Below are 24,173 nucleotides of genomic sequence, written 5' to 3'. Positions count from 1 at the left end.
ATAAACTTCGATTTCAATTTTCTGACTTAGAGTGCTGAAAGAGCCCTTAAATTCTGTACCAGCATCTACCCACACTTTTTTAGGTCGCTTGTTCCTTATCATTTTCTTAAACGCATCTGCTGCTGTTGTGGCGTACTTTGATTTTAAGGGTTCGACTCGTAGATAACGTGAGGAACAGTCCACCGCAACCAATAAATATTTTACATCTTTGTTCTCTTTTGCTAATTTATCCACATGAGCCAAGTCTAGCGACCAAATTTCGTTTACATCGTAGGCAATAACTTTCAGTATTGGAAATTTTTTTCTATATTTTTTATGCTTTGTGTGGGCATTTTTGCCCTCCAGGAACAATTTCACTTTACTTGGTTTCAAGTTTGTGATTCTTTGTAGATTTTTTACGCTTCCATATGCTGCGGGACCTTTCGTATATTTCAACTCAAACACATTTTTCTCATTCGTCGAAAGACTCCCAGTTCTTCTCCTCTTGCTGAGTTCTGTCTTCCTTTGAAGTTTCGAAACCACTTCCGGCGTCTGAGGATTCTTCTGTAAGTAATTGACTGGTTTCTTTGTGCTTGATTCCTTTTGGCGAAATAGTTTTCCTTTTCTTTTTTGGTTTGGCAGTTCTTTGAGGTTTTTTCCGGATCGCAATTTTAACATTTCTGTTGATCACCAAGTCCTCCTTTATGTTTAAAAACTCAAGAATCTTAAAATAATCTGGATTACTTAGTTTTTTAGTTGATTGTTGGAAATCATAGAGAAAAATAGGGACATTTATTCCTGTTGCTGTTCCGTCAACAATGAAATTTTCATTTTCGTCTATAACAACTTTTTTGACTCTTTAATGAGGCTAACTATTTTCTCCGTCCTGGTGAATTTCGCTGGCGCTAAAACGTTAAGATTTTGAAAAATTTTGTCTGCTTTCACTTTTAAAAACTCAGTGGGATCAATTGTTTCCCTTGTATCTAAAATTTCCTGGTACTCTTTATTAGTGTTTTCATTTGGTCGCATACGGTTCAAAAACGAAAATTGAGCACCTCTATGCTGAACTCTGGGATCATTTAGAATTTGTGAGGAATATGGTTGCTCTTTCATATATTGATTTTTGGGAATCAAAATAAACTCTTCAGCAGTTGACATGGTTTAACTCAAATGGATGAAACAAAATTTTATAATGAGTTGAATCAATTTGAAAACAGTTTTTGTTAGGAAAAGCGCTCGTGGTTTATCCATTGATGATTTTTTCTTGAGAACACTTTCAAATAATATGTGTCTGTGTTTTTCTAAGTCTCTTACTTTCACTCTAACATGAACCAGCAAGACATTGTGAAGGCATTCACATAGAACCAGTATAACATCACTATCATAATAACGCAGGTATTTCCTTAACTTTTTGGTCGCAAATGCACCATTTGCTTCAGTATAGATAATTTTTTCTCTTTATTGTTTAGAGGGGTTGTTTCTGATTTAACAGATGGAAGGTAGAACACTGTAGGACCTGGCTCAGTAATATTTGAACAGTATCGTAAACAATCCGAAGTTTTTGGATCAAGATCGATAAGCAAATGCCCAAATGATTCTTTCGTTGCCAATTGATAGCAATGTTTTAAAATTTTAACAAGATTTAACTGCTTGCCTAAAAATTCGACTTGTTGAATATCGCGGGCTGATTTGAACAGAATGATGTGTGATGTGTTCAAGTCTATTGTACGAGACCACTTGCTCTGCTGATAAAGATTGTGCTTTATGTAAATAGCATTAAACTTTTTGTGACGCCCTGCAGTGGCCAGCTTAACAAATTCTTTGTCGTTATAAATTTCTTCGCACGAGTCGTCTATTATCAAAAGAGAGTTTTCAAGGTTATCCAAAAATTCTAAATTGGCATACTTTTTGAAAATAACTCCAATTTTCTGCTCCATTTTGACGTATGTTTGTTGCATTTCTCGGTAAAAAAAATATAATGTGGTTAAATTTTGGGTAAAATGTGTTTCCACTCAACATTTTGAAAATTAACTCTGTTTTGCCACAACCTGAGGGCCGTACAACGGCCATGAAGACTCTATCTTGCGTAGATATAATTTTATTCATAGTCTTGGATTTGGTAAAATGTATCCAACTAAACTTGACAATATGAATATCCAAACCGAGGTTTTTTCACAATTTGGTTTTAACACGGTTAACTTCACTATACAAAGTAATATTAGTAGTAAAATAACAAACATTTGCACAAAAAATGCAGCTTCCGAGCGTGGCAAAGTTGTTTGGTTACAAAATTTCCAAGACGATTCGCTGCTACTTTCTTTTTCAAAATAATTTTCCTCTACAACAGCGTCAACTTGATCGACTGTTACTCCCTCCATCTCAACAAAAAATAAAAACTTGTTAAAAAGTATCAATTGGGTATCAGATTACATAAAACAACTCATAGCAATTAAACTCAGTTAGAAAGTCTTTCATATGAACCATGAAGCACTCAGAGAGTGTCTCAGTTTTGTTATAATGAACAATTTTGTGCACTCTTTCTTCCTTCACCAAGAGTTGAATCTCTTTTGGCAGTGAAGTATCGTTTTGTCAATTTCCTCACCAACCGGGTGCTTCGACATCAGTAAGAGTTTCGGAGGACAGACTCTTGGTTGATTTTTTGACATTCTGCTTTCTCCACTGAAGAAAAGGTTCAATATAAAACACTAAATGAGTGAATGAGCAAATTTCGTCCACAGTCAGCAACAATTTTACTTTTCTCTGTAAAAACTGATTTCCGTTTTTTATGGTTTCGTCTTTGGAAATTGAAGGACTCAGATTCCCGTCCCCCGTAATCAAGGCACAAATTGTTGAACTCGGTGACAACGGTGCCTCCACTTTCGTCAATTCCTCTCTCATTGGTTAACCAGTTTAAATAGAAAATGGCTTTTTCTTTTGCACAATGTTTGTTGAAAATGTTTTTGCCCTTTAAATGATTTTGACAATTTTGTGTAAAATAGTTCACAGATATCGAAGGACGCTCAAGTGAATTCAGATCAATAACAGGACATTCAAGCAATTCTGACAAAAACTTAATTTTTTCCGCTCCCTTAGCGTAGAATATTGCACCAGGATTCCGCAAGCGAACGCTTTGAATTATTTGTGTTAGATAAACATAGGGATAATTTCCTATGTCCCAATCAATACCGTGCAAATTTCTACTCAACCAACTGAAAGATTGCTTTTGTTGAGCTTTTAACTCACTATAACTTGTTGGTGGTAAAAATGACACGCAGTCAAGGTAGTCTTGAGTACAAATTCCAAACTCTTTAACAATAAATTTTTCTTTTCTGTGACGAAATCCTTCAACGTCTAACACAACCATTTTGCTGCTCAGCATTCCAATAAGTAAACAATCGACGGATGAAAAATCTTTATATATAAGCAAAATAATATTCCCGACAAATGCCCGCTAAAACAGTTGCTGCTTTTCCACGGAAGCATATAAGAATAACGAGGTCCTTGGTTATATATTTCGTATATGAAACCTCCTGCGTCGTGTAAAATAGCGTGCAAACGTAAAATTTTCGATACTTTTAGATTTTTGTCGAGAGATGAATTGTCAATGCCAATTAGACCTCCATATGGACGCAACTTTAGAGCAACATCATGATCAAAGCAGTCCAACTCACTAAAAAATTCACTTGCTGCCAGGAAATAGTTTAATCTTACTGATTTTTCAGGATAAGATGTAGAAATGGATTAGTATTTGTCGTGAATGTTTTCCAAACAGTTTCTACAATGAATTGGTTGATCAAAACGCATGCCAAGTCTTTTTTCTCACTTACCAAACTGCAACTCAACAAAGTTTTTAATGCTTTTCGCTGAAGAGTCTAAAACATTTTTTATTAACAATCTCTAAACAACGAGTGAATAAGCTTTTGTCATTCTAATAATAGCGACAGACTAACTTATCGGGTTTTGAATTTTATAGTTTTAAACACTAAGAAACAATAACCGCAATGATGACTGCATGTTGTTTTTGTTTGTACATGAATTCTCCAATTGGATATGATAAGACATAGAACAACGCATTCGTATACTGTGTAGTCACTCTTTTTTCGCCTTACTAGAACTAAGCTTAAGTTTCAAATTTTTGCTGTATTTTGATTGGTTAAGATAAAAACCAAATATATCCAACTTTTATGCTCTACGTGACAAGTATAGTTATTGCTGTTTTCAGATTGGCTAAGATAAAAACCAAATATATAAAACTATTATGCTCTACGTGACAAGTATGTTTTTGAGCTATTCTTAGAGGCAACACGCCTAAACATGTAGCGAGAACAATTGAACACAAATAATCATTTTCTTTCAATTCTTGCATACTGTTTGGATGCTTACAAAGTCCAAATCTTTGCTATACAACAAACTGAAAATTGTTTGCAAACTCTTTTCACAGTCTTTCCTCATTTCTTTTTGTCTTTCTCCACTATTGATAACAATCTAATTATTCTCGAAACAAGATTGATACAAAATTCTCAAGTCTTAGAACAAATTGTTTTATCTTTTGATTATATAGAAAAGCTGACCAAAAGTTTTCACGACCTGGCAAATTACCACAACAAATCATTAATGGGTTCATTGTCTTCAAAGTTTGAACATGTCTCCGGTGGCAATTATTCTGAAAGAGGAGGCCAATCCCGATTTGAGAACAATAGCATATGAAACTTACAAAAAAGAGAAAGTCGTTTTTGTTAAACAAGAGTTGCGGGACAACGAGTGGATTACAATTAACCACATGGCGCTACCAATCGTAATTTTCGACTACATCCAATCATTCAGATTTGAAAAGGCGCTGATGAAAAGAGCACAGTACATGATCGATCATGTTACCGGCTACGTAGGAGAATTTGTTTTAAATCCAGAGACGATTGATGAAAATGTTAGGAAAATTCTTTACGACTATGATGTCAAAGAGATTCCTCTATACGAAAATCAGGAGGGCTATTGGAGGGACCTGGAAATTATTGATAGTTTCTGGCGGATTCCAAAAGGCCCCGAAAGCCCAGACATTACAAGTTGGTCAAATTCTCCTCTGCCAGACTCAACGCCAACTCCCTCAACTCCCAAGGTAGCGGAAGTTTCCATAATTACCAGCAGCAGTCTCGAGACGCCACCAGTGAGCCTTTGCTTTGCTCCAAAGAAACGAAAGCTTGACATCAACTTCTATTACTCATTTAAAGACATTGCTTCTTTGGTTTTTGAGATCTTCTACTGTGAAAACTATTTTGTTAGTATTGTTTGTTCCGTGTTATATAGCCTAATATTTCTTTCTATTTTTTGTCTCAACGCACATTGTTACACTTGAAATTGAATTGTTGCTTCCACTCCACTTTTATCTCATACACAGTAAACAGTATACACATTCTGTCGAACATGCGATATCGAGATAAAAATCAAAGTAATCTTGAGACAACGACATACTACTTTCTTTTTAAATACAAACTCAAACTTGTGACCACACCGTGTCTTTGATAATAAAGCAACACGTGTTCAAACATATGCAAGACAGTAATAAAGCCTAAACCCGACTGACCAATCAGAGAAGCTGAGACGACCACACTGAATTGCTTATGGAAATGAAAGACATATGTTGGCACATGTAGTAGACATAATAATTCCTAAAACTCGGCCAAGCAATCACAAAAGCCTAGACCAAAACTTGCAAAACAAACAAAAATCAAAAAGATATTTTGTCATATGCACCAGTCTAAAATTAATCTTCAGTCAGCTTTCAACCAATCACAGGTCGGAAAAAACTAGTGCAGATTAGATTAAAATTGATAAACACTGTAGACATACAGCTTTAGTTAAGTTATTGTTAGTGCTATGAAGATTTTTGGAGAATAAAAACAGAACAGGAAAACTGTTTATTAATGTAAAGAAAAAATTAGAATATCTTTCACAAAAAAATAGAAGTTAGTTTTCTTAAGTATTTAAGGGAAATTGACTGCTCATTCTATCATTTTGCCTAAGTTACGCAGTAAGGTTCAGTCGGATATCAGTTTTTCCCGTTAAAATTTTGTCATTTTTATAGTTTTCCCCTAGTTTTACACTATATTACGTGATCACATTTGCATTGTCACTCAAGCACCTTGTTTTACACAATTTACCGGTCTGCACTTGTTGTCATTTACAATTTTTACTCTAAAAATACACAATTTTTTTTCTCGATTTTTAACTCTCCCGTCATACAATTGTGGTATATGAATTGCTTTACCGCACATTTTCAAACACTTTTTCAGTACTTTTTTGGAACATTTCATATAGTTTCGAGCATTTATTTTGTCCATTTCATACGTATATTTCTTCTCATTTTCTGCAAAGTTGCATTCTATTCACCTTGGACGCTGCAAATTTCTTATCAGACACAATAATTCTCAATTTGGAGTCCTGGCACTTAAATTTTATTGGTTTTCTAATCTGCCCACACTCCCTAATCTGGGATAACATATGGGCAATAAAACTATCAAATTAAAACCAGATGTTGGATCAAAACCAGATGTTGGATCAAAACCACCAAAATTCGACTCCATTTTGGTTTAAATGTAGTTATATTACATAAAACTTATCAAGAGATTGAAATAAAGAAAAGGTTAGTAAATTTTTTTTCTTTTGAAAACCCATGAATAGTCTTTTTGACTAAAAAAGGGTTTAAGGATTTTTAAATTTTAAAACCAACTTAAGGGACCCCAAAAAAAAATTGCAAAATTTTCACAAGTTTTTCAATAATTCCAGAAAACTGTGAAATTTTAACAAGTTTTTATCCCCCGCACAAAATAGCTGGAAATATCGTTAGTTTTTGCCCACCGAACAAATTTGGCAAAAGTTTCACAAGTTTTTCTCACCGCACAAAGTTTACAAAAATTTTACAAGTTTTTGTCCTCCACAAATTTGAGAAAATTTTACAAATTTTTGTCCCCGGCACAAATCGAGAAAATTTTTACAAGTTTTTGTCCCCCGTCAAAATTGAGAGACAAAATTTTTCGACCTCAAAAATGTACCGCACGATTTGTAACGGGTGGGACGTCCCCACCCGTGACAAAACGTTATGCACGATTTGTCACGGGGGTACGTGCATTTTAGTATACTACTATCGATGCTTATCCCATCATTGTATTTCAGCATTTATTGCAATCTGTAAGATTTAATAAGAGTTCAGTTATTGGATAATTAATTTAATGAACATAAAATTGGATTAATTTGATTGCATTGAATTATTGGCCGCCAAAAATTCCACACGTCGAAAAATTATATTCTTTAATACTTTGAAGATTGAATTTTAGTCGAGCGTTTTGAAATTAATTCAACTTTTTGGTTGAATTCCAGAATTTTTCGATGTCTGTTTCTATGTCTCTGTGTCTTTTGATTGTTTGTGCTCTTTGTCCTTAAATTTTCTTGTTAAATGCTGCCGAACGAAGAAAACATTGTAAACGTATCTGTGTCTTCTTACCATAGGAAGTGAACTCTTGGTGTTATAATGATTCTTAACAAATCAAAGATTGGTATTGGTTTCTATCGTTTTCTGGGTCGCTTTCTTGTATAGAGATCTGTGTACTTACTTTTTTTGTCTTTTTCGTGTCAAATTTGAGTGGCTATTTTAGTGACGCTGAAGAAGCACTTTCTATATGGTATTAGGGATCAAATCTGGTTCGCCCCCTGCGTTTTTATTACCCCAATTACATATAATGCATTTTAAATTAGCGCATTACTCTTTAAAAGTTGGCACGTGTAATTTGGAAGCGACTATTCGAGTGATTTCTGGAATTCTACCGGCTACTTTCTGTCTTCATATACGGGATAAACTGGTAACGCCCGAGGGCGTTATTCAAAACTCCAGTTCACGATCTGAATTTCTTCAAAATTAGCAGCTTCGGTTAAACGCACCTTTATTAGAGCTTTCCAAATCTCTAAAGGTACTTTTCAACAAAACTGCTAATTAGGCAGATTTTAATGGCTTGAACTGAAATTTTTGAGTTGAAATTTTTGGGTTTGGGCAAAAATTTTTTTCTCAGCCCCCAACCAACTCGCAGCTGCTGAGTTTCATCAACCCTCGGTTGCCCAAGTTGAGGTGACAGACGGAAGTGACTTGACCCATATTGAACGCATACGGTGTGTTTCTAGAACGAAAAATAACGGGTCTGAGTATTGGTCCGAGGGCAAAAAAGTCTGGAGAATGGTCTGATTTTGGTCAAATCCGAAGTCATTCCGTCTGGTCAAAATTTTCGGGGTTATTAATGGTCGGTCTGGACAAGTGTTCCAACTTATCAAGGTAAGCTGCTGTAACATGTTGTGGTTTCCCGAAACGGTTTGTAATTCTTGCATGGCTTCATTATAAAAATCTCCGTTGTATGAGTATCCGAAAGCAGCAGAAAAACCGAACATGGAAGAAAGGATAACGATGACAAAAAACAAATTAATCAATTGATAGGAAGCGCTACGGATTCAGATACAACGTCAATGGAAGGAGCGGACGCCGACAACTAAGACATTAACGACAAGTGTAACGCAAAAATGAGACATTTTGAGTACAGTCAAAAACTGAGACGCACCGATCCAAAAACCGTTTGTTTCGTCATCCGCACAGAAGTGTTATCAAAGGTCATTTCAAGCGCAGAAGTGTCTGATCACAGGATCTTTTGAACGCACAATATTCTCATCTAAAGGGCAAGATAATTTTTCTAGAGGGGGTTTAAAGGGCAAGATATTTTCTTGCAGAAGTGTCTGATCACAGGGGCTATTGAGCGAACATTCTCATCAGAGGGGCTTTAAAAGGCAAGATATTTTTTCCAGTAAAGTTAGGCTGACTATTTTTTTGTTTGACCATTTATGTTCTACTGATAGCCTGGGATATCAGAATTTCGCAATTTAAAAACCTCCTGAGCCAATGAAGCTTCTCTTTTTTGAAATTATAAAAACAAAAAAGTTGATATTTTTAGGTGGTATTTAAACATTTTCTAGGAAAGTTAGGAGCGTTGTTCTTAATGCTTTACAAACTACATACCAGTTGTAGTCTTGGATCTCAATATGGCTCAAATATGAATCTCTATGCAAGAAAGCCCTTCCCTCCAATTGCCCTCCGAGAAAACACCTGGTCTGGGTGGGAACGGTCTGAACGTATTTTTTAAGGGCGCAATCGTATGGAAATAGTTCGTCGCGCTTTGACGAATGCAGAAAATAATCTGTTCATTGGCGATTTCGGTCTGGGGACGGTCTGATCAGAGACTATTCAAAGCGAACAAACCTGTGGACAGTGGTCTGGAATTGGTCTGAGCCAGAGTTGAACAAAAGTAGACACTGGTCTGATTTCGGTCTGATCAGCGAGGTCATTTTCGTCTGGAAAGGTCTGATCAGAGGTCATTTTCGTCTGGAAAGGTCTGATCAGAGGTCATTTTCGTCTGTAAAGGTCTGATCAGCGAGGTCATTTTCTTCTAGAAAGGTCCGATCAGAGATAACGTTGGTCTGGAACGGTCTTATCAGAGGACACTCTTGTCTGGCTCCTCAACCTTGATTTCGTTCAAGGGTAATACAGTCAGTTTATGTTTCAAAATTGTTTCAGTTTGTTTTCCAGAATCTGATCAAACTATCTGTGCCTGCTTTCTTGAGAGCTTGATTGAAATTGGGGAGAAATTAGACGGAATTAAAGGAAACAGGTTCATGAAATGCTGCATCAACAACGGTCTCAACTATACACCCCCTACAATTGAACTCCCAGGAACTGCTTCAATTTAAATTCAGCGAACACCACTATATAAACACGTTAACTGCTGTGCGAAGGTTTTATAACATTAGCTTTTTTCAGCATGAGCATCTTACATTTTAACTGGCCATTGATGAGAATTTACAGATCTATTATGCCCCCCCAGTGTTTTTATTACCCCCAGTTACAAATTATATGTTGTTATATAGCACGTTACCATGTAAGAAAATAGCACGTGCGCCTGGAGGTCATAAAAGACTTATGCTCACTAAGCGCGGGGGGCAAACAGAACAGATCCGAATTTACAATGATTAGAGCAAAAACGATGCAGTAGAGATATCGCTGGCATATAAGTTAATGAAAATTTAGTTAAAAATGTGTCGTGACCAACTTTTGCATCGCGTAATTTTTTCAGTGGCCTCTTAGAAAGCAAAGCAGAAGAAGAAGAAGAGGAATTTATTTTTCTGATACAAAATAATAAAACTAGCAACACAAAGTCTAATATATATTTACAGAGAGGACAGAGAGGACAACAGACGGAACCAATTGGTTCACTTGAAGCTGCCCCAATAAACTTGTATTACAGAAAACGAATAACAGTCAACTAAGTCCATTTAAGTATCCCAATCTCACCAAAGCAAGTGAAAAACAAGAAACAGTAAAAAATAAAAAAAGAGTAAATACAGAATTAAATTGTTTTGCATTTTAGCTACCTGACTGATTTAGAGCATTCTGAGAGGCTTCGAAAATTGTTGCAAGATTAGTTTGAGGAAAGGGGTACGTTACATTGATCAAGAGTAGGTTCTGACACCCAAGTGTCAAGATTCAAAAACCCAAGATCTATGTAACGTGGACAGACTTCCTGCCCCTCCAACGAATAACCCACTCCAATATTGTGACGAGCAATTCTTAGACGTTCGATAGGAGGAAGTCTGACTGCTTTGCTCTATCCACTCTAACTATCCAAACACAAAGTCAGTTAAGTCTATATTGCCTAGAATGTATAGATACTTTATAATAGGAACAATTCTGGGAAAACTGGCATTATCTATCTCAAGAGATATTTCAAGAACACCGTTTTCAATTAGCAAGTTAAACAATTGTGCTCCTCTATAGGCTAAAGAACATTTTTAAACCTGTTTGACCTGGAAGGCAATTTGAAAAGATCTTTTTGAGCACTGCGCGTTAAACGGGGGTCTTCTTTATATTCATAGAGGTCACTCATATATTTCTCGGAATGCAATTTTGCAGCAGAACGAAGAACACATTTCAGTAGTTCTTACATCTCTTATATATACATTTCATAGACGGGAAGATTTTTATTCTCGACAAAAAGATTACCAACATGCTCGTCTTTTTTCATGAAATAGATTGAACCCAAAATTGTCTTTTGAAGAATTAGAACCGGCTTTAATGCATTCAGCGATGTACATCCATAAACTAAAATTCCATACTGAATTATGGGTTTGAGGTTTGTATCATTTTACCTCAGAAAGAAAACTCTAAGATCTGAATGCCTTAATTTGCAAAAAATTCCACAATGAACACTGGTTTTTTTGCGAACAGTTTTGATATGGTAATAAAACTTCCAGTTTTGACACGATCCAGCTCTTTTTAGATAACTAGAATCTGGAGTCAAATTTTTGAAATTAACTTGCACTGTTTTCTCTAAATTGATTGTTAAATTGTTGCGTTTTTTTTCAAATATTTTGCCCCAACATATTAAAAGGGAGATGGGCCAGTAGTCATTACAGCAAGCTTTTCTTCCTCATTTGAAAAGAAGAAAAAATATTGCGATGGACAAGGCAGCAGGCAAAATACCCTAATGGAATGATATATTAACCAGTTTTGTTAGATAGGGAGACTATGTCTTTCCAAGCCTTTATTACTTCGGAACATACGCCGTCTAAACCACAAGAAGTTTTATTTGATAGGTTATCAATGACATCAGATACCTCTTTTTCAATGGTATCTTAGAACCAGATTGAAAAATTAGTTTGCTGACTGAGAACAATGTTATTTAAGGGAAATTGAAAAAATGAATTGACAAGTTTTTCTCCAAAAGAAGAGAAATAAGAGTTCATTTCTTGTGCTATATCAAATGGTTTTGTTAATTTTCCGAATTCTGTTTCAAACATACATATTTGATCTGACCTTTCATTTTTGCGCCGAAGACAATTTGTTATTTTGAAAACTTTCCTCGAGTCTCCCACACAGTTTTCAAATTTTTAAAATAGTAAATGCGCTCGCATTTTTTGATCTGTTTTTCAACTCTGTATCTCAAAAGTTGAAAATTTTCCCGGAAACTGGCGTTATTACGATCTTTGGACCATCGGCCATGTAATTTATTTCTTTTGTTGATTAAATTTTTTAGACTATTGGTCAACCATTTAGGCTTCAGGATTGATTTGTGACAATAACCTTTCACAGGGTTATAATGATCAAAAACCAACTGAAAACACTATTGGAAGGGAATTGAAGCATGTATTCAGTTCATCCTCTAATTCAGTTTTTTGCATTTGATGACTCAATGTAAAACAAAACATATCTGACTTCAATTGATTTTTTGTGAAAAAATTATTTTGAAGACTTAACTCTGTTTTAAAAGTGCTATGTTTGTCAAAATTTTCAAGTTAAACTGTATAGTGATCTGAAACTTTCATCTTTGTGAGTTTTAATCTTGCCGTCCACATATAAAATGGTCGACACAGGAATCCATAGAAGTTGAAATTCGTGTCGGGTCACTATTTAGCAGCTCGAAGTCATAACTATTGATAATATCAAAATAGGCTGATTTTTTATTCTTTTTCTTTAAAATGTTGATATTGAAGCCAACACAAATGATAACGTTGCAGTCTTTTTACTAAAAAGTTTCCAAGGATTCTTCAAGGCGTGCAAGAAACCCATTTTTGTTATTTCTTATTTTACAGAAAATGAATAATAGTCAACTAAGTCCATTTAAGTATCCCAATCTCACCAAAGCAAGTGAAAAAAAAAACAAACAAAAAAAAATAAAAAAAGGAGTAATTACAGAAATAATTTGTTTTGTATATTAGCTACCTGACTGATGTAGAGCATCCTAAGAGGCTTCGAAAAGTGAAGCAATATTAGTTTGAGGAAGGGGGTACGTTACATTGATCAAAGTTAGGTTCTGACACCAAAGTGTCAAGATTCCAAAACCCAAGTTCAATGTAACGTTGACAGACATCCTCCCCCTCCAACGAACAACCCACACCAATTTTGTTGCCAAGAATTCTTAGACGTTCCATAAGAGGAAGTCTGATTGCTATGCTCTAGAAAATACTGCCTAGAAAATATAGAGCCTTTTTAATATGAACAATTCTGGGAAAATTGGCATTATCTATCTCCAGAGATGTTTCAAGAATACCTTTTTCAATCAGCATGTTAAAAAATTTTGCTCCTCTATAGGCTAAAGAAGATTTTTTAAACCTGTTTGAAGGCAGTTTCAAAAATTTTTTTTGAGCACTGCGCGTTAAACGGTTTTTTCTTTATATTCATAGAGGTTGCTCATATACTTCTCAGTATGCAATTTTCCAACAGAACGAAGAACACATTTCAGTAGTTCTTATATCTCTTATATATACATTTCATAGACGGAAAGATTCTAATTCTCGACAAATTGATTACCTACAGGCTCGTTATTTTTTCATGAAAAAAATTGAACCCAAAATTTTCTTTTGGACTATTAGAATAGACTTTAATGCATTCAGTGATGTACATCCATAAACTAAAATTCCATACTGAATTATGGGTTTGAGGTTTGTATCATAATACCTCAGCAAGAAATCTCTAGGAATCAAGTGCCCTCATTTGCACAAAATTCCAAACTGAACACTGAAGCACTGAGATTTTTACGAACAGTTTCGATATAGTAATAAAACTTTAGTTGATTGTCCAAAAATTGTACTTTGGAACATACGCCGTCTAAACCACAAGAAGTTTTATTTGATACGTTATTAGTGACATCAAATCCCTCTTTTTCAATGGTATCTTAGAACCAGTTTGAAAAATTAGTTTGCTGATTGAAAGCACTGCTTTTTAAGGAAAATTGAACACATGAAATTTTTTCCGGAAACTCTTTTAGAAACTTCTTCCGGAAACTGGCGTTATTACGATCTTTGAATCATCGGCCATGTGCTTTATTTCTTTTGTTGGTTAAAATTTTTAGGTTATTGGTCAACCATTTAAGCTTCAGATTTGATTTGTGACAATAAACTTTCATAGGATTATAATAATCAAAAACCAACTGAAAACACTCTTGGAAGGAATTCAAGCATGTATTCATTTCACCCTCTAGTTCAGGGTTTGCATTTGATGACTCAATGTCAAACAAAACATCTCTGACTTCAATTGCAATTTTGTAAACGAAATATTTCGAAAACTTAATTCTGGTTTAAAATTGTTATGTTTGACAAAAATTTCAAGGGAAACTGGATAGTGATCTGATATTTTGTTAACTCTTGGAGGTTTGTAAACAGCCAATGTCAAGTAGTGTTTTTAATTTAATTCCATTTTGATCAGAACTGTTTCATCTAAGTTGCACTGTTCTTCAGCGACTAATTTTACCGCTTCCCGGCATTGATTCTCTTCCACGGTGGGGTCTTGTTTCAGAAACGAACATTATATAGCCTGATAACTTAAAGCATTCTGGTGTCATATTATCTTTAAGCCAGATTTCTGTTAGACAAAGAATATCAGGGAGTCACTCGAGGTAGCCTAGCTGTCACTCCAGTTCATCATAATGTTTTATTAATGATCTAGTATTAAGATGCAAAACTATTAAAGAAAGCTGATCAGTTTTTGTTTTAGGTAAATTTTCATTTAATTGCTAAAACGATTGATTATTCAAGCAGCACTGTACATCCTGTAATTCGTATCCCAGCTCAATATCTCCTTCATACAGTTGACTACTACAATGTACTTTTTTATTGACTTTCCATTTGCAGAACAAATTTCCCTCTCTTGACCATGTCGATTCCGTTCTATTGTCGCTTTTCTTCAAATTGTGGAACCCTAGTCTGGCTCCCGTCAGGTCTTCAACAATCGAAACGTGCATGGTTCCGTCTTTTTCATTCAACATTCGCTTGTTTCTTAAAATTTCGACTTTGCTTACTCTTCTGTTGAAACGAACGATAATGTGTCTTTCCTTCTTGTTAGATGGAAGACAATAAGCAATCGAGATATCTTTTTTATCCAATATTACTCCAATATCGGATGCCAACTCCACAACGTTGCTTATTGTTCTATCCCTAGACTCCCAAATCGTGCGATTATTTGAGTCAAATGTTATTCGTTCTGAAATTCCCATTATTTGCAATTTGTCTCGCCTATTGTAGTTCTCCAGCAATTCTGTTTCTGGTAACATCTTCAATGTCAGCTCATCCTTTTGATACATTATTTGCTCTCGAATGGAATCTGTTGCTGAATTGATTTCTGATTTTACTTCTTTTAATATTTCCTCCTGTGTTCAACTTAAAAGTTTTTCAATCATTTCCTTGATAGCCTGATTTACTGAACACTTAACCTCATCAATAATTTTAATTCATCAATGAAACTTGATATGCCCAGATCACCGTTTATGGGGCTCAATTCAATTCTCGTTCTTTTCTTTTTAGGTTTACCGACTGGTGTTTGCAGCGGTGATTGATCATGGAATCTAAGTTGAGGCATATTCAAGTCTACCGAGTCAACCATGTTTTTGGCAGGGTTATTTGGCATGCCTCGCTGGCTCATATCTTAAACTATTTAATAAGTTTATCACAACAATTAGGCTAAATTAGGCAAAATTTGCAATTCTACTTGTGACTGTTCAAAACTCAAACTTCAATATTCAATTGTCAAATGTCAAAGTTAATGTCTTATTTAAAAGGTGAAAATATCAACATTTGCGTGTCTGAAGTTTTTAGAAAGTACGCTTGAATTGGAACTTTATGGGCCTTAGAATATCTTTAAAGATTTGAACCTTCTTGTTTTTTTGAGTTTACTGAAATTTATCTGGATTTGAAACCGACCATTTTTATAACTACAAGCATCTAGATTTTCTTTATAAAGTTTTACTCTTTCTTTTTTTCTACCGATCTCATGACTTTTAGGTACAAACTGGTAAAAAATATTCAAATTGATATAAATTTTCTCTCTGCTTGGTCCCAAAAGTAGAAGCCTGGTAAAAAAATAGCATTCATATGTTTGTGTTTTTCTGTCTTGGTTCCAAATTTAACTGTCTTGGTTTCAATGTTAAGTTTGAAATATTTTGAAATGATTCATTTTCTTTGAGGCTCCAACAGTTTTTGAAAACTGCCTACAGCGAAGCATAATTTAGTTGCTAGTTATACCAGCATTATTCCATTTTTGTCACTGCTCTACTCGATTTCTACTCTGCGAAAAAAGTTTTAAATCATTGCGATAAGCTTACTCTCATGCTAAAAGTTGATTTTTGTGGTTTGAGTTTTTTCTAGAGATTTAGAAGGAGCACAGTTTGCTTAAAAGCAAACATATCGAATTGCACGTTCCGAAAACTGTCAAGTTTGTAATTGTATTGAAATAATACCGGTTTTTTAGTTGCCCCATATTTGTACACAGGAACTAACATTACGAGTTTTTTTTACGAGATCAATGCATCCAACAGTTTGCTGTTAGCGTTCAACTGATGAGTTTTTGGTGAAGATAATAAGATTGATTAATGAATGATTTTGCTGGCCCTATCAACGGATACTGCTTCCGGGGGATACCAGAGAAAAGTTTTACTGAAGGCGTTGGCCTATTTTTGTTTGTTCTTTCTTCATTATTTATCGATTTTTTTGCAAAATGTGTAGCCACCCACAACTTCTTTCATGTTGACTTCAATGTGGGACCGGTTCCTAATGCATGTTTTTCGAATAAATATAGATATAGTCTGTTCCATAGAGTTTTTTCGATTATGTTTTCACTCATCAATTTTTTCTACATAATACAAAACTGAACTTTCAACCCAAACCTGATAACCTGTGGCTTTTGAAACGTTTGCTTATTTCAACCATATGGGACACGCTATATAAAATTGAAATAATCGAACATTTGAAAAACGCCAAGAACATTCCTTTAAGCATGCAAATGAGCAATGTGGATAGTGTTTTCGAACTATTAGCTTATTTCAACTTGATGGGATAGATATATATTACTGCAAGATTTGCAGTTCTTTGAAAAGAGCACTAGCAGGTTCGCAAAACCATAACAAGAAAATCATTCACACGAATAGAGGGTTTAAAAGAAGTAAAGGTTTATGTTTCGCACCAACTCGGGCTCGAAACCATGCCCCTCGTTTTACAGCCATAAGTCTCAACACCTAGGCTATCTATGGGCATTTCACTTGACTTTTGCTCCTAATAATTTCTGGACAAGTTTGTTTCTGTCTTGCTTGTTTTTGCTATACCGCAAGCTTAATGAGCGCAAAAATGTGCATATCAGGAGCTTAAAAATGATGGCAAATCGCATCTCAAAACGCATTCATTACGCTAGGTTGCATGATTAAGGACCCCTAAAACATATTACGATGGGAGCGCTGTTGACCATTGTGCTAAGTTGCAGTTGCTTTTTACTATAAAAGAGGAAAATTAGACGATTCAACAAACTGCGTAAAATTTAGTTTCATAGCAATTTTACGGATAATGGTAATAGACAAATCGCTTATCTTATAAAAAAAATTTCAGGTTGAGAGAGTCTGAGATTACGCAAACATCAAAAAGAAAAGCGTGAAAAACTTAGTTCAAAGCTAAGAGTGTTCTAAATTGGCTCAGAATCTGTAAAGCTAAACTTTGGAAAAAATCACACGTTTACAATTTATATCTCGAACTTCGCTTGGGAGCGAAAAACACGTAGTAACCAGGTCAGTTAATCTTCCCGCGGGGCAACCATACTTTCAGGGCGCCACAGCCTCGTAGTAACTGCACCTGTCTATCAGTCTTTTGTCCCAGTTTCGATATTCACCCATCTGTTTCTGGCCTTTTAGGTCATTGACCTCTCTCGATATGTTCACTTAACCATTCTGCTTAATGAAGCTCTTATACATGCGCTTCGAGAGACCCCTTAAACATGCAAAAATTTTGTCCTAATTTAGAGTCCTAACATTTTCTATCCCCCAAACACCCACAGGAAAAAGAAACGACTCGCGTCGCGAGAATTGCTCTCCAAAAACAGGCGGCATGGTGTTTATTGGAAATTTTAATGTCTACAAAAAGAAGGTACCCCACACGGGTTCAAACACTCAACCCTCTGAATAGCAGTCCTCCATCTCATCAACGACACTATAGCTATTACAAACAACCCCTTCTAACAATCGCTTTTATTTTTACCAATAAACCCATTTCAGATTGAGAGCATTTGAAATCCCGCCAGAAACAAAACGTAAAATCAAGACATAAAGCGTGAAAAAATTAGTGGGAAGCTAGGTGTCTTCTAGAATATCGCAGAATCTGTAAAGCTAAAACTTTGCTGAAAAACACCCGTTTACAATGAACACATCAAACTTCGTTTGGGAGCCATTAAAAAACACGCAGTACCCAGGGCACTAAATCCTTCCTCTGGGCAAGCATACTTTCAAGCGCTCACGGCCTCGTGGTGATTGCATGTGATAACAGTCTTTTGTCCCGGGTTCGGTTCTCATACATCTACTTTGAGCCTTTTGGGTCACTGACCACTCTCGATTTGTTCGCTTAACCATGCTGCTCAATGCGGCTCTTAAGCATGCGCATCAAGAGGCCCCTCAAACATGCAAACATTTTGTCATATTTCGGAGCTCACGCGTTTAATATATAGGATTCGTTTCTACGACGTTTCTCTTTAAGTTGCAATTACTCCGCTGTTGAATCGATCACTTTTGCATCATCTGTGTTTATACTGTTTTTCTTATAACTATTGGAAGAATTAGCTCTTGTTGCTTTCTATTAAGCACCCTTGAGTTTTTATCAGCTTCAATTTTACTGAACGATACAAAAAATTCTGTAATAATCTTGAACTTTGTGGTTCTTCAGTAGTTGAAAGTATTATAAATAATACAGTTTTCTAACACTTGTAAAATTAAAACTGTCACATTTTTGAAAACTTAACAATTTATTAATTTCTAACTAAATTGAGAAAGGTTACAGATTACATTAAATTTTCCATCGAAAAAACGCGTTAATTTAGAAGTAGCTCCTATTGACAGTGTGCATATCAAATATGCAAGAATGCCTGGATGATACAGCGAATCCAGATGAGACATCCGCAAATACAACGCCCGCTAAAGCGAGCCAATCTGCGTCTACTTCAGAAAAGGAGGCCACGACAGAAGTGCCTCCACCAATTGAGAGTGGGAGTAATGGATTTACGAGGAAACTTGTTATAATTTTGATAGTAATGGCGTCTATTCTCATTCTATTTCTAACCTTTGTTGCTTATTATTGTACCCGAAACTATCGCACTAATACTTACTAATTTACTTATTAATTAAGATTATGGTCTTCTCTTTTTGATAGCTTCCTGGCGATTGCATAAGAGAGCTCCTCAGCCATCAAATATGGACAGCTCAATTCAAAAAAGTGGCACGCTGTAAGAGCTAGTTACAGGTCGTAAACTTTAGATGAAGTTTCTATCCTTCGAACTGTTCCTACAATTTTTTTTAACAAAAGGGGTGGCTTGGCATTGCGTAGAGAATGTTCCAGCATTGGTAGATATACAACCATATAGACGCAAAGCTCCGGAATGAAATTTATTATTGCGTTGATTACTAACACCTGTTGCACACGATTCGGCGATACCGGCTCTTGTATCTTGTACCCAACGATTTCACCATAACAACCATTAAATTTCTAAATAGTCAATTTAACAAACAACTGCTAAGCGGTTATCAAAACTATACAAATAAGGCACAAAGAGTAGAGGAAGATATCATTATTACATAGGAAAGATACAATTTCAATCAAAACCAGAATTGGAATTGACAAAATTTATAGATCAAATTTAGTCAGTTAAATTTCTGTTCGTAATAACGTCTTCAGTATTCACTGATTGGATCTACAGACCGACGCGGATCAATATCGTAGCTCTTGCGGTTCAAGTTTGCTTCCTGTGGAAGATGTTGGTCAACTAGAACTTCACCAGTTGCGCTTTTGATTCTGACTCTGCCCGAGGCATAGCGGGTTTCCTGTCTGCCATCTGGGTACTGGATTTTACACGTTCCGTCAGGGTACTCACGCTTCTGAAAATAACTACGTCATGTTTCAATAAATTTAAGGTTTTTATAATTCGGGTCAAGCGAGGACACCAAAGAGTGAACATAGCCGGCAGATTGCCGGAATAGCTGCGAAAGAATAGACCTGCGTGCCATATAATAGAGACAGAAACAGATCTAAATTGAAAAAAACTAGGCTAAAAACATTCAGCGATAAATTAATATAGCTTGTTAAACTTCATTCCACAGAAGCCTCTTAATAGGGACCTTTACTGCACAAATGAGTCCCTTTGACCTAAAACAAATTAAAATTAAACTTAATTTTTAAAGTCCAAAAGTCATTTTATTGAGTGAGGTAAGTCACTTGTGGTGATCAAAATCTAATCACGCAAAATTTTGGTAGAGAGAGTGAGAAATGACGTCACTCGCGCAAACGCCGTTAGTGAGAGGAAGAAGTCATTCAGAAAATTTGACTTTTTCAGCTTTGATGTGTGAACAAATGTGAAACGAAAAAAGAACGTCAGACGACGAAACAAAAAAACATAGCAGGACAAGTCCTGACGTACAATTCAAAGAAATTTCATTGACTAAACAGACAACTAGACCTAGAGCGGACTATGAATGGATTGGGAAAACCATTTAGAAAAAAAATCCGATCCAAAAAATCGAAAAAACAGTAAAAATCAAAGTGAAATTGCCGCATGTGAACAAAAAACCACTAGCGAGAAAGCTAATTTTTGTTCAAAACACCGTTTTCTCACTCTACATTAAATTTAGAGCGAAAAAATTTCACGCCGCAAAACCACTCGCTTTTGCGCTCCACTTCCTGTTTCGGTGTGACCAAAATCACTACTCCAATTTGACTTCAAAAATCATGAAAATGTGTGAACAGATCTTAAAAAAGACAGCGCCCCAATACAATTTAAATTCTTTGAATTAACCAAGAGCACCGCTATAGCTACGCTCAGCTTACAGCTTCGCAGCTATAAAAACATGATAGATATTGATAAGAGTTAGTTCCTACATTAGTTCCTACTTTTAAACATAAACCGACTAATGTCAGAAGAATTGCTCTCGAACGACAGGCGGGTAGAAAACATTTGAAGTCAAAGAAAGGAAAAGCGCAACATTACACTGCAGAGGTATACCCCAAAATTACCGCCTTGGTAAAATTGCCTCGAAAATTGATACATACAATGAACGAGATTAGGAAAAGGGGTTCCGCCAATTTTGCGATAAAAAGAACATTCGGATCGAAAAGTAGGTTACATGTCTTGTAGCACGTTTCCGCTCAATTTAGGTATCCAATATTTGCGCGCATTTTGAGCATGCAAAAAGCACTTTAATAAAGATTTAATTGAAGCTTTCAAAGCTTTAAAGTGCTTTAAATACATGCCATCACAAAAACTGATTTTTTCCGAAAAATTCCTCGCACATTAAAGGCTTTGTATATCAATGTGGGACTGGCCGATTTTAATAAGTAGTAATAAATGGTACTAAGTAGTAATTAAGTACTATAAGTAGTAATAAAATACTACAAGTAGTAATAAGTTAGGCTTAATTAAATAAGCAGTAATTAAGTTAGGTTTAATTGCGGATTATATGCGAAATTGAGCTACGTTGCGTGCGGAACAGCGATACATAAATGGAGCAGATGCGTGATATAAGACGCGCAAAAAATAGGTTATAAAGTTTGTACTTGTATTTCGCGGCTAACATTAGGACACCTGCGAACACGGGGGGTTGCTAATTTCGCTTCCATTTTGCCGGTTTCTGTTAAAGTAGCTATTTTCCGCAATATTTTTATTTTCCGCAATAATGCATTTTCGATGTATTAACATAGTAAAAACGAACACGAGATACACGCATCGGGCATATATGCCCGTGACGATTTGGGTATACCTCTGCGGTGTAATGAAAATGGTCAAGCGAAAAATTTGCATTAAAAAAAGACTAACACGTTTGCAATAATTGCTATGAACTTCGGTCAAGAGCAATTAAAAAGAGGTGATACCTTGAACTGTTCAGTGTGTATTTCCTTCTGGCCATTTGGGTAGAATATGGTCTTGGTATTTGAGTGCGAGTCTAGTCTCAACACAGTCCCGTCACTCAAAGTAGTCTCCTCCTGTCCATCAGGGTAGCACAGCTTCACACTCTTGTCAGGGAAGAAAATCTCCTTCGTACCGTCTTTTAAATGCTTCTCCATCTGACCACTAAATGAGATAGCATTATTTGAAACGAGACTCAATTTTCAGACGACTTCGAGGTAAATTCTGCTGTTTTAGAACAACACTGACGAAAACATAACGAATAACGTCGGACGAATTGATCTCAAACGACTATCGAGGGGTAGCTTTCGTAGTGGTTAGCGTAAGCTTAGGAAGCCTATCTCTGCTGAGGGAGCGGCTTGAACGTGGGGGGTGAAGGAGGGAAAATGACCATGGCGGCAGATGTGGGGTGGAGGATCCAGTACATCACAGTACGGTGGTACAGGGTGCGGAGTGCGATGGGAGAGGGGGGGGGGGGGGGGGGGGAGGTTGTGGCAGGCGGAGTGGATATATGTGATTAACATCATCACTTTAGGTGAATCTCATATATTTAGAGACGAAGAAGGCTATGAACAAAACGCTTATTTCCTTGTGCTGTTTTAAATGTGTCCTACACTAACTGTACATCAAACATTTACACTAATTATAAAATAGAAGACAACCAGAGATTCCCTTCACCCAAGACCAGGAAGAGATCAACGCTAACCGTCGCTGACATTATTAACTTTCTGGAACGTGATACAAAACAACACGTACTTTGCAATTGGGGAGTTATAATAAGTCGACTCAGCTATCACTATTTCAGCTATTAAACAATTGAAATAAGAACTATTTAATCTCATCGTTACTTGTAAAATATTTGCGGGTTTTGAAATTTTGAGAACAATAGAAACTTAACATGATTAACTCCGGACGAATTGCTCTCAAACGACAGCTCACTTAAGCACAGTGAGGGTAATCTCAAAAGGCAAGATAAAAGCGCACGGGGGAGGTACAGAGTTTGGAGGTGAAGGCGAGTGAAAACAACGGGGGGATTGCCTTTCAAAACATGAATCTTTGCCTCTTCAACTGCTCCTCAGCAGTTCAGTACACCCACAAACGGAAAAGATCCAAAATTTCTTCAAATTTTGTTCGAGAGCAATTAGAAAAAGCGCCATCCATCTTCAAAATTCTCCGTACAACTTGGACACTTTCTAAAAGCTTAAAATTATAATCTTGCAAAGCATGCTTGCAGTACCGCATATGCGAGAACGCATGCACATCGAATGAAGTTCACAAATTTCATGCTTCTCAGAGCTCACAGTGGTATGATTACTCATGATACGTACCAGAATTACGATCCACACTTCACACTATCCAAAGAAAGCACAAACAAAACTCAGCATAAACATACTGCAAAACTGAAGTTATTTAACATAGCCGGCAGATTACCGAAATAGCTGCGAAAGAATAGACTTGCGTGCAATATGATAGAGATAGCAACAGATACAGATATAAGTTGAAAAAGTTATCGACGCCGCTCAAAAAACTATGTAAAAAAATTAAACGATAAATTAAAAGCTTGTTAAATTGCGCAGAAGTTTTTTCATTAGGGACCCTTATTACACATATGAGTTCCTTTGACCTTAAACTAATTCAAAATAAACTTAAATTTTAAAGTGCAAAAGTCATTTAATTGAGTCAGGTAAGTCACATGATCAAAATCTAATCACGCAAAAAATTTTTGCGAGAGAGTGAGAAATGACGTCACGCGCCCAAAAGCAGTTAGTGAGAGGAAGAAGTCATTCAAAAAATTTGACTTCAGCTTTGAGGTGTGAACAAATGTAATACGAAAAAAGAGCGTCAGACGACGAAAGAAAAAACATAGCCGGAGGAATTCCGGAAGCGACTCGAAGCGTAAAACTTCACAAAAAACCGTATAGTAATTGCAGCAAAAGCCATTAACTTTTGTATTAAACCATTAACTCACTACCGCCCCAGGTCTGATCTAAAAATTGGTGAAATTTAAACCACTGTCACCAAGAAAATCGAAACTCAGCAAAATTTTATATTATTGAAAACGTCTGGTAACGTTAAAAAGTGCGAAATAATTAGGATGCTTAAAATACTTATAGGTTGAAAAATGGGTGGCTATCAACTGCCTTCAAATAATTCATGATTTTAATTTCAAAAGGATCGCAAAAGCAAACCGCAGATAAAT

General features: G+C 35.9%; 2 protein-coding genes across 4 annotated transcripts in view; both read right to left on the bottom strand.

Annotated features, from left to right (window-relative positions):
• Positions 1 to 15,513, bottom strand: part of LOC142339646 (elongation factor 1-alpha-like) — a 109,208-nt gene extending 93,695 nt beyond the window's left edge. The window contains exon 1 of one of the 2 annotated variants that reach the window (XM_075389836.1): positions 15,486 to 15,513. The gene's annotated coding sequence lies outside the window, so the exon portion shown is untranslated. Of the gene's footprint in view, positions 1 to 7,166; positions 7,177 to 15,485 lie in introns of those variants that run through there. The other variant, XM_075389837.1, reaches the window with a different exon arrangement.
• Positions 15,514 to 19,555: 4,042 nt separating this feature from the next.
• The window catches only part of LOC142339635 (uncharacterized), an 86,629-nt gene continuing 82,011 nt past the window's right edge, over positions 19,556 to 24,173 (bottom strand). Inside the window, exons 14-15 of one of the 2 annotated variants that reach the window (XM_075389816.1) lie at positions 21,940 to 22,138; positions 19,556 to 19,952 (exon numbers count right to left, since the gene is read on the bottom strand). In XM_075389816.1, the coding sequence (XP_075245931.1) occupies positions 19,749 to 19,952; positions 21,940 to 22,138 (403 nt within the window). In that variant the 3' untranslated portion in view covers positions 19,556 to 19,748. Of the gene's footprint in view, positions 19,953 to 21,939; positions 22,139 to 23,301; positions 23,326 to 24,173 lie in introns of those variants that run through there. The other variant, XM_075389817.1, reaches the window with a different exon arrangement.

This window comes from Convolutriloba macropyga, chromosome 5 (genome assembly GCF_964194025.1).
Source record: "Convolutriloba macropyga chromosome 5, txConMacr16.3, whole genome shotgun sequence".
Lineage (NCBI taxonomy): Eukaryota > Metazoa > Xenacoelomorpha > Acoela > Convolutidae > Convolutriloba > Convolutriloba macropyga.
This window is presented reverse-complemented; position numbering and strand designations above follow the sequence as displayed.